The 11940-nt window shown below is 45.6% G+C and overlaps 1 protein-coding gene across 1 annotated transcript in view; it reads left to right on the forward strand.

Annotated features, from left to right (window-relative positions):
- Nucleotides 1-5560, forward strand: part of LOC136867430 (endochitinase) — a 274252-nt gene extending 268692 nt beyond the window's left edge. The window contains exon 11 of the mRNA XM_067144633.2: nucleotides 5198-5560. Coding sequence (XP_067000734.2) covers nucleotides 5198-5341 — 144 coding nt within the window. The 3' untranslated portion in view covers nucleotides 5342-5560. The remainder of the gene's footprint in view (nucleotides 1-5197) is intronic.
- Nucleotides 5561-11940: the final 6380 nt, after the last annotated feature.

Consider the following 11940-nt stretch of genomic DNA (forward strand, 5'->3'; position numbering starts at 1 on the left):
TCGATGTTAGGTACTGAAATTTTGAAATTAGAATGGGTTTCTTGGTCTGCCATTTTTTGACAGCGGCAGAAGTAGAAGATGCGTTATGTGAACTCTTTAGCGCTGTCCCTGCCCGCCATATAGCCATGATCGTTAAGGGTTGAAGACTATGGTCTGACATCATGAGAATGTAGCTGGCACTAGGTTGCGTGCCAAAAGCCAGGATTCAATCCCAAACCTCTCTGCAATGTTCATGTGGAGTGAGGGCATATGACGGTGTTGATGGTGATCGGTCCGTCCGATGGAAACGTTAAGCTTTACGTACACTCATTGATGTTTTTCGTAAAGGGTAGGCTACGTGCTGACACCTCATTATCATCATTCCATATCCAGATGTGCAGGCGTCAAATAGAAAAACCTGCACCACTCGAGCCGAACATGTCCTCGAACACTCCCGGCACTAAAAGCCATTCGCTAAATAAATAAATAAATAAATAAAATAAAATAAATAAATAAATAAATAAATAAATAAATAAATAAATAAATAAATAAATAAATAAATAAATAAATAAATAAATAAATAAATAAATTACAGCAAGAATGAAAACTGAAAATCCACAGCCTGTTTCCAGTCACTCGACCGGGTCAGGAATGGAATGGATGAATCCCCCATCTAGCGGCGAGGATAGGAATTGTGCCGGCTGTCGAAAGCTGTCGCACTCCTCTAGGGTAATGATTAATGGGTGACAGATGAAATGCAATGATATTGGAGAGTGTTGCTGGAATGAAATATGATAGGGAAAACCGGAGTACCTGGAGAAAAACTTGTCCTGCCTCCGCTTTGTCCAGCACAAATCTCACATGAAGCGATCGGGATTTGAACCACGGAACCCAGCGGTGGGAGGCCGGCGCTCTGCCGCCTGAGCCACGGAGGCTCACAGCAAGAATGTATTTTTAAATAATAAATTTATTTCGGACCGTGTTTTTGCGGTAGTTATGCGTGAAAGAAGGTGCGGGTGTGAACGGGTCTCAAGCTACGAAATTATAGTGCATGTAAAATTAACAAGGTTATATTTTCTTTTCCAAATAACGAAATAACAATCATGGCAGGTACAGAGTAGCAAGGCAATAAAAATACAATTACAATATTTACAGGATTTGGGCTTCGAGCCCCAGCCTCACACTTCTTGAGCAATTAGCCCAGTTTTACCCCAAAACACAAGTTTCAACAGAGAGGCAGAAAACCCCATTCATGCCTAGGAGCACTTGCTCCAAAATACACAGAAAGGCCTCCTTGAGGCGCGCAGAAAACAAAATTTTCGGGAAAATAGCAACTTGCTCTCAAAATTCAGGCCTGTCAGAGGCCACACCTAATTCCACCTTCAAGCTGTCCTCCAAGGACATATACACAGGGGTAAAATACCCAACCTACTGAGGTCTATTAAATGAGAAGAAGGTTAATTACATGACCTCTAAAATAACAATTAGAGAGGAGGCGATCTACACTCCTAATGCATTTGTTTTTAAAAACCTAATCTGGCTCTAGGCCACTAATACAAGGGCTAATCCCATACTACAGAGGTGACTTAAGAAGGACACAATTTACATTACGTTAAAGAAGAATAGGTAGAGAAAAAAAATAAGTTCACCTCAAAACAATATGAGTGGGAGCTCGAGAGGGTTAAGCACTCTCTATCCCAATATATAGTTTAAAAGATAGAATAGATACAAGTTTCTTTACATTTTAAGGAAGGTTACATAATGGAAAAATTTCGGACCCGCCCCGAGAGTTAAACTGCTGAGCTAGCAAAGAAAGAAGTTATTAATCGGCCATTACCTTGTTGTTGACCGCTGCCGACGAAAGAGGCGCTTCCCGCCTCCTGCTATGTACTTTACACACAGAAAGATGGAACAGAAGTGGCGCAGAGACCCAAAAATCAGCAGTTTATATACTCTCGCGGAAAGTTCGAGGCGTTTTAGGGAAGAAAACACCCGCCCACAATCACTTTATTGGGTAGGATACAGCAACATATTCAAGTTGGGGGAAGATACATCAGATTGGTCAGAAATTAATAAAAGAAATTCGGGATTGGCTAAATACCAAACAAGGGGAAAGAGAGGGGTATACAGCCAACTTAAACAATGACTGAAAGAAATTTAACAAAGAACAAACTTATGAATTCAAAATTTCTCCAAAAAAACAGTTCTTTCACTCCGCACTAGGGTGCACTATTGTTGATCTTCAGTAGTGTCCTCTAGAAGAGAAAGTTCACACTTCTTACTACAAGCAAAACAAAAATACGTCGAAAATGACATAGTTCAAAAGCTCCAAAATTTCCAGGTAGTGACATCTTCTGAGAAAGTAGAAAATTAATACCGTAGATAAAGTTCAGACTTCCTCCAGCAGAGGAGTTTCAACTGGCGCACATTTTAAATTAGCGGCGTGGAGGTGTACCGCCCGGTACAATTCTTTCATCACTTCGTGGAATATTTGTGGGTTTTTAACTAATGGCTTATGAATAGTGTTAATTCACTCATCGTGCACAACATCTAAATGCACAAGCCGGCGCCAGCGCTGCTCTAGTAAATGATGAATTGCATCTCACACTGTCGGTGCCTATTAAACAAACCATAATGTGGGACGCAGTGTTTTGTAAGCAAACATAACTTACATCGTCGTAGTTGTTGAATAAGTTTTCATTCCCCATCCGAAGGACGGGGCGGGCCCCTCAAAGTGTGACGCGATCTCTCGGGCCGGGAGATGTGTAGTGAGAGTGAGGTGTGATGAAGGAGTGAGGTGTTAAACGGGAGTGCCAGGGTGGAAGAATGGGTTGAGGAGTTGTAGGGCTGCAGCGATGTGACTTAGGGAAGTTGTGAGGAGTCGATAGAGATCTGTATGTGGAGGAGGGTGGGAGAAAGGAAGAGTTGCGGGAAGTGGTGGGCGTCCGTAGTGACGAGGTTGATAGGGAAGATGAGCTGGCCGGGTGCGATGACGTGTAGCGACGGAAGGACGTCGGGGGAAAGGTCGAGGAGGAGAGCGAGAGAGTTCCACTGGATGATGATGTCGGTAGATGTGGGCTCCACTGGCGATGAGGTGATGGACTGCTTCTTCTGTCTGTAGATGGAGACGTACCAAGGTGGTTGGTCCAGAAGAGTTCAGTATGCGGAACGCCCGCCGTGTTGGGACTCCTGTTGCATGAAGTTCCTGTAGGACCTCTTGTTCGGTGATGGTTGTAGCAACGCCGCAAAGGACGCTAAACATGGCGGGTTGAGACGGTGGTAGTGGTTGTGACGAAGTTGACAGTGCGACGGTTGCTGTAGTAGATGCAGGCGTTTCTGTGATTTGCTGGTGAGGGAAGTAGCGAGATGGGATACGTAGAAGGCTAGGGCGTTCTGAAGTTGACGGTGCGACGGTTGCGGTAGTAGTTGCGGGCGTTTCGGTGATTCGCTGGTGATGGAAGTAGCGGGATGGGATACGTAGAAGGCTAGGGCGGTCTGAAGTGATTTGCATAGGAACAGATGAAGACATTACTGGGGAGGGATGGGAGTAAGTTAAAGTTGTGAGAGGGAGGCATTGAAGGGTGAAGGCGGAGGTCGTGGTAGTCGTTGTAGTGGTTGTGATTGACATGGCACACATCCAGTGTGGAGTTCGGCCACTTGCTTTTTAAGGTCGGCGGGAAGCTGATTACAGTTGACGAGCAACACGGCCGAGCAAAAATAGTAGGAGAAGCTGCGATTGGATATGCCCAGTAGCGTGGTCGATGCGAGATACTGTAACTCACATCTGTTAACCTACATTTCACATTCAGAGAGTGCAGATGTCCTATATGCACTACGTTGGTGTTGCTTCATGCAAAGGTAAACCTTTCACTGCATGAATTCGGTATTTATTAATATTATATTATGCATGTGCAGATACGTCCACCAATCTCCGTGAAAGACATTTAGCAAGAAAGATTATCAAAATAGGTATGTTATTTATTGATAGCAGTTGTGGTCAAAAATTACAACTACAAAAATTGCTTTACGTCGCACAGACTCAGATAAGTCTTATGGCGACGATGGGAGAGGAATGGACTAGGAATGGGGAGAAAGTGGCCGTATGTACATTTGCCTGGTATGAAAATGGCAAACCACGGAAAATCATCTTCAGGGTTGCCGACTGTGTCGTTCAAACCCACTCTCTCCCGAATGCAAGCTCAAAGCTGCGCGCCCCTGAACGCACGTCCAATGCGCTCTATGTTGTCGATGTTCTGCTAACTTTTGAATAGAAAGAAGTGGTAGTTTTGAAAAACAGTAGTAAGAAGAAAGATTTTGATTCAGAGTTCTGAAGTGAAGTCCTCCAGTATAACACGTCCGCAGGTAACAAAATGTTGTGATATACTGACACGGAGACTCGGTTTACAAGTCATTACATATCCTCGACTTAGTCAAATACTGATTATCTGATGCATATTTGAGACAGTAATCATAACACTTTTTAATACAAGTGTCTGTTAATAACATTCCTTTACAAAGCAAGCCGCCTGGTTCTGCAAAACCAAGCTATTCACCTGGATTGTATGCTCTTGTGTGAACAGTGCTCCTGATTACATTTTTTCTATCCTGCAGATTTGGCGATCCTAATTCAGTGAGCTCTTTCCCTACTTGCGTATACCATTTTGATTTCGTACGATTGCTTTGCAGAAATTTGTGCATTCGAAAAGTAAATCTGGTGTATTCATTCCTTCCAAATGGCTTAAAAATACCATTGATACCGAGCTCGATAGCTGCAGTCGCTTAAGTGCGGCCAGTATCCAGTATTCGGGAGATAGTAGGTTCGAACCCCACTGTCGGCAGCCCTGAAAATGGTTTTCCATGGTTTCCCATTTTCACACCAGGCAAATGTTGCGGCTGTACCTTAATTAAGGCCACGGCCACTTCCATCCCACTCCTAGCCCTTTCCTGTCCCATCGTCGCCGTAAGATATATCTGTGTCGGTGCGACGTAAAACAACTAGCAAAACAAAAACCATTGATTGTCACGTAAAAAATAATTATATTATTTATAGTTTAAATAAAGACTTTAAAAATAAAAATTGGCTTTGACACATTTTGTTAATTTTCCGTCCAGAATAATATTAAGTGGCCACGGAGAACTCAACTTCGTACATGTCATTGTTAAGGGAAATCTGTGTTTATGTTTTAAGGTGTTAATATACGCTTGTGTTATGTTTTAGATTTACCGATGTGTGGACGGGAAGCCAATTTTGGGTGACTGTCGCTCTGGTTACGTCTGGAATCCTACCAGTAAGATGTGTGAGACACCGCTGCCTTCAGTTGCCAGGAGGGCTTCCATGAAGAACGACGAAGAGAAAATATAGAGTTTAACAAGAGTGAAGAAAACCTTTAGTTTTAAGTGTTGATGATTAGTGATGTTGTCTTGTGCAAGAACCAAAAAGATGTGTAAAGCCAGAGATGAGAAACTCGCTACGAAGTGAGCAGGTTATTTATTCGTCTGTGGTAAAGCGCGCTCTCAATACTATCTTAAGACGTTAGCTCTAAATTATTAATTATTTGAATATACGAAAATATGATAATAAATAAAATAAATAATCTCAAAAATAAATTACTTTGTCCTTCATACAAGTGTTATTTATTTTATTAGTGATAAGCCCACTAGGCAGGGCTTATGATTAGTTCTTTTTGGATGCTCGCTTTCTTTAACAATATCTCTTGAGATTTGCTGTTAATTTTTCCTTCCTTTCCTGTGAAAGTTGTTTGCGAAATTTAATAACATTTGGTGGAGGAGACCACGAGTTAACCATTTTTCAAAATTTGTATCAGTATCTGAAATCCTAGCCGAAGCTAAATCATTTTTTTTAATTCACTGAGCCACATGCTTCCAGTCTTGTAGAGTTTGATGAGTGAGAAGATCTTCTTAAGGCTGCCGTTGTCCATTCCCAGCAGGTGCCCATAAAACCTCAGCCGCCTACGTCGCATGCTAGTGTTGGTACGGTTCAGAGTTCGCTTTCAGTCGGGAGCATCCTTGGCCCATGAAATTTCCGGAAGTTACGACTTTCGACTTTTTCCAGGTCATCCATAGTGCCTGTCCTGTTCATCAGTGAGGTCTCCGTCTCCGTAGAATATACGAACTGGGCTCTGACAACAGTCTTGTAATGGCATATTTTGGCGTTCTTCGAAGTGCACTTCTTGTTGTAATGGTTTTGTCAGTTGGTATGCTGCGTTGTATTTGGCACATCTGTCTCAGAGGTTCCGTCTTTACCATTGGGATGGACCCATTCACCAATATACCGAAATCGATCGAATTTTCCAACCTTTGTGTACCGGTAACGTAAAAATTCGAAGTTCGATTTCTAGTTTTGCCTTCCCTAAGTCAATACAGCACAGCTTTAAAAATAATTAACCGAAGGGATTTCGATAATCGGATATTCTGTGATAGTAACTGTAAAGAGAGGATGACTTTATCTGCTGTACCGGAGAACATGGAGGATCACAGGAAGTAGCTCGGTGTCAATATAAGAAATTATCTTCATTGGGGTAATCACATCAACCAGGTTGTAAAGAAAGGTTAAATATATATTGTCATGGAAGCGTAGTTCCATCATCAGTGAATATTCAAACTTAAAATATTAAAATGCACATAATTATGTCGTCTTGATTCACTGATGATGGAAATAATTTTAAGATTCCAAAAGCCTGTTTTAAATTAAAATATGTTAGTAAGTGCTGATATAGACTGTTTTTCATTTTTAGAAGTGTATCAAGGCAGCCTCTGTGGTGTAGTGGTTAGTGTGATTAGCTGCCCCCCCGCCCTGGAGGCCCGGGTTCGATTCCTGGCTCTGCGACGAAATTTGAAAAGTAGTACGAGGGCTAGAACGGGGTCAACTCAGCCTCGGGAGGTCAACTGAGTAGAGGTGGGTTCGATTCCCATCTCAGCCATCCTGGAAATGGTTTTCCGTGGGCTCCCACTTCTTTTTTTTTTTTTTTTTGCTAGTTGCTTTACGTCGCACCGACACAGGTAGGTCTTATGCGTCGATGGGATAGAAGAGGTCTAGGAGTGGGAAGAAAGCGGCCGTGGCCATAATTAAGGTACAGCCCCAGCATTTTCCTGGTGTGAAAATGGGAAACCACGGAAAACCATCTTCAGGGCTGCCGACAGTGGGGTTCGAACCCGCTATCACCCGAATAATTCCCACTTCTCCTCCATGCAAATGCCGGGATGGTACCTAACATAAGGCCACGGCCGTTTCCTTCCCCCTTCCTTGTCTATCCCTTTCAATCTTCTCTTCCCCGCCAAGGTGCCTGTTTAGCATAACAGGTGAGGCCGCCTGGGCGAGTAACTGGTCATCCTCCGCAGTTGTATTACCCGACTCAATGACCCATGTTCAAGGAAACTGCCCGTGAGGTGGTAGAGGTGGGATCCCTCGCTGAGTCCGAGGGAAAAACCGACCCTGGAGGATAAACAGATTGAGGAGGAGAAGAAGAAGAAGATATTCAAGCAGCCTGTTAGAAATAAATTTTATTGTCTGTTAAAATGCAACTGCCCCTACAGCGAACTGACCCATGGACCCTTAGGTTAAAAGCCCTATGCTTCATCCACCGAGCTATCCGTGCTCACAAATGTCGGCCACGCTACATTTTATGTGGACATGACCAGGATATTCAAGCAGTCTATAATAAATATATTACATTATCCGTTAAAATCCAACCGAACGAACATGGACATGAACCCTGGACTCTTAAGCTAAAAGCAAAATGGTCTACCCACAAAGCTATCAGGGCTCGAGCTGCTAAACGGTGATACATTGTCAGAATGCTCAAGAAGTCTAACAGAAACAGCTTTTATTTTCTCTTAAAAGGTGCACGCGCCCGAACAGGAAATTGAAGCATGGACCCTTAGGTTAAAAAGCTTAACGCTCTACCGACTGACCTATCCGGGCAGACAATGCTCAGCAACGCTACATTTGTATGTACGGTACATATGACCAGGGTAACAAGCAGACTAATGTAGATATATTACATATCTGTTAACAACAAACCGCCCGAGCAGCGACTTGAACCCTGGCCCCTTAGGTTAAAAGCCTAATAGTCTACCAACTGAGCTATCTGGGCTAGCGCAGATTAACGGCGATACATTGTCAGAATGCTCAAGCGGTCTAATCTAAACAGATTTTATTACCTCTTAAAAAACGCCCGAAGAGGTATTTAAACCCTGGACCCGTAGGTTAAAAGCCTAATGCCCTACCGACTGAGCTAACCGGCACTGAACAACGTGCCACGCTGCATTTGTATATAGATATGACCAGGAAATTAGAGCAGAGTAATATAAATAAATGTCATCTTCTGTTAAAAAGCAACCGCCCGAACAATGACTTGAAGCCTGGACCCTTAGGTTAAAACGCCTAAACTGTACGCACTGAGCTATCCGGGCTGGCGCAGGCTAACGGCGTTACATTGTCAGAATGAACAAGCGGTCTAATAGAAACTGATTATATTATCTCTCGAAAAATGCACGCGTGTCCGCCTCTGTGGTGTAGTGGTTAGCGTGATTAGCTGCCAACCCCCGGAGGTCCGGGTTCGATTCCCGGCTCTGCCACGAAATTTGAAAAGTGGTACGAGGGCTGGAACTGGGTCCACTCAGCCTCGGGAGGTAAACTGAGTAGAGGTGGTTTCGATTCCCACCTCAGCCATCCTGGAAGTGGTTTTCCGTGGTTTCCCACTTCTCCTCCAGGCAAATGCCGGGATTGTACCTAACTTAAGGCCACCGCCGCTTCCTTCCCCCTTCCTTGTCTATCCCTTCCAATCTTCCCCATCCCCCGCAAGGCCCCTGTTCTGCATAGCAGGTGAGGCCGCCTGGGCGAGGTAGTGGTCATACTCCCCAGTTGTATCCCCCGACCAAGAGTCTGAAGCTCCAGGACACTGCCCTTGGGGCGGTAGAGGTGGGATCCCTAGCCGAGTCACAGGGAAAAGCCGACCCTGGAGGGTAAGCAGATAATGATGATGATGATGATCTGTTAAAACGCAGCCGCCCGAAAAGGGACTTGTACCCTAGACCCTTAGGTTAAAAGCAATCCCGGCTCACGCTGATTAACGTCGATACATTGAGAGAATGCCTAAGCGGTCTAGCAGAAACAGATTTTGATATCACTTACAAAAATGGATCCGCCCGAACAACGATTTGAACCCTGGCCACTTAGGTTTAAACCATAACGCACTACCGACTGAGCTATACCGGCTCACAACGCTTAGCCATGCTACATTTGTATATAGATATGACCAGGATATTCAAGCAGTCTAATATCAATATATTTCATTATCTGTTAAAAAAAAAGAATCGCCCGAACAGGAACGTGTACCTTGGACCCTTAGGTAAAAAGCCTAATGCTCTACAGACTGATCTACCCGGGCCCACAATGTTTAGCCATGCTACATTTCTATATAGATATGACCAGGATATTCAAGCAGTCTAATATTAATATATTTCCTTATCTTATCTGTGTCTGTGGTGTAGTGGTTAGCGTGATTAGCTGCCACCCCCGGAGGCCCGGGTTCGATTCCCGGCTCTGCCACGAAATTTGAAAAGTGGTATGAGGGCTGGAACTCGGTCCACTCAGCCTCGGGAGGTCAACTGAGTAGAGGTGGTTTCGATTCCCACCTCAGCCATCCTGGAAGTGGTTTTCCGTGGTTTCCCACTTCTCCTCCAGGCGAATGGCGGGATGGTACCTAACTTAAGGCCACGGCCGCTTCCTTCCCTCTTCCTTGCCTATCCCTTCCAATCTACCCATCCCTCCACAAGGCCCCTGTTCAGCATAGCAGGTGAGGCAGCCTGGGCGAGCTCCCCAGTTGTATCCCTGACCAAGAGTCTGAAGCTCCAGGACACTGCTCCAGGACACTGCCCTTGAGGCGGTAGAGGTGGGATCCCTCGCTGTGTCCGAGGGAAAAACCGATCCTGGAGGGTAAACAGATGATGATGATGATGATCTTATCTGTTATAAAACATTGGCCCGAAAAGGGACTTGTACCCTGGACCCTTAGGTTAAAAGCCTAATGCTCTACTGACTGAGCCATCCGGGCTCTCAATGCTTAGCACCGCTACATTTGTGTATAGATATACCAATATATTCAACCAGTCTAATAAAAATTTATTTCATTATCTGTTAAAAGCCAACCGCCCGAACAGGGACTTGAACCCTGGACGATAAGGTTAAAGGCCTAATACGCTAACCACTGAAATAAACGGCCCAAGCTGATTAATCGTGCTACATTGACAGAAAGCAAAAGCGGTCTACCAAAAACAGATTTTATTATCTCTTAAAAGGTGCACAAACCCGAACAGGGATCTGAAGCCTCGATCGTTAGGTTAAAAAGACAAATGCTCTACCCACTGAGCCATCCGGGCTCACAATGCTTGGAAACGCTACATTTGTACACTGACTGACAGAGCAAATGCAACACCAAGAAGGAGTGGTCAGAACTTTATGCCAATTGCAGGGTAGACTGACGTCACTGAGGTATGCTCATGATGTGAAATGCGCCGCTGTGCTGCGCACGTAGCGAACGATAAATGGGACACGGCGTTGGCGAATGGCCCACTTCGTACCGTGATTTCTCAGCCGACAGTCATTGTAGAACGTGTTGTCGTGTGCCACAGGACACGTGTATAGCTAAGAATGCCAGGCCGCCGTCAACGGAGGCATTTCCAGCAGACAGACGACTTTACGAGGGGTATGGTGATCGGGCTGAAAAGGGCAGGTTGGTCGCTTCGTCAAATCGCAGCCGATACCCATAGGGATGTGTCCACGGTGCAGCGCCTGTGGCGAAGATGGTTGGCGCAGGGACATGTGGCACGTGCGAGGGGTCCAGGCGCAGCCCGAGTGACGTCAGCACGCGAGGATCGGCGCATCCGTCGCCAAGCGGTGGCAGCCCCGCACGCCACGTCAACCGCCATTCTTCAGCATGTGCAAGACACCCTGGCTGTTCCAATATCGACCAGAACAATTTCCCGTCGATTGGTTGAAGGAGGCCTGCACTCCCGGTGTCCGCTCAGAAGACTACCATTGACTCCACAGCATAGACGTGCACGCCTGGCATGGTGCCGGGCTAGAGCGACTTGGATGAGGGAATGGCGGAACGTCGTGTTCTCCGATGAGTCACGCTTCTGTTCTGTCAGTGATAGTCACCGCAGACGAGTGTGGCGTCGGCGTGGAGAAAGGTCAAATCCGGCAGTAACTGTGGAGCGCCCTACCGCTAGACAACGCGGCATCATGGTTTGGGGCGCTATTGCGTATGATTCCACGTCACCTCTAGTGCGTATTCAAGGCACGTTAAATGCCCACCGCTACGTGCAGCATGTGCTGCGGCCGGTGGCACTCCCGTACCTTCAGGGGCTGCCCAATGCTCTATTTCAGCAGGATAATGCCCGCCCATACACTGCTCGCATCTCCCAACAGGCTCTACGAGGTGTACAGATGCTTCCGTGGCTAGCGTACTCTCCGGATCTCTCACCAATCGAACACGTGTGGGATCTCATTGGACGCCGTTTGCAAACTCTGCCCCAGCCTCGTACGGACGACCAACTGTGGCAAATGGTTGACAGAGAATGGAGAACCATCCCTCAGGACACCATCCGCACTCTTATTGACTCTGTACCTCGATGTGTTTCTGCGTGCATCGCCGCTCGCGGTGATCCTACATCCTACTGAGTCGATGCCGTGCGCATTGTGTAACCTGCATATCGGTTTGAAATAAACATCAATTATTCGTCCGTGCCGTCTCTGTTTTTTTCCCAACTTTCATCCCTTTCGAACCACTCCTTCTTGGTATTGCATTTGCTCTGTCAGTCAGTGTATATGGATAAGACCAGGATTTTCAAATATTCTAATGTAAATATATATCCCCCCCGGAGGCCCGGGTTCGATTCCCGGCTCTGCCACGAAATTTGAAAAGTGGTACGAGGGCT

This window comes from Anabrus simplex, chromosome 3, assembly GCF_040414725.1.
Source record: "Anabrus simplex isolate iqAnaSimp1 chromosome 3, ASM4041472v1, whole genome shotgun sequence".
Taxonomy (NCBI): Eukaryota; Metazoa; Arthropoda; class Insecta; order Orthoptera; family Tettigoniidae; genus Anabrus; species Anabrus simplex.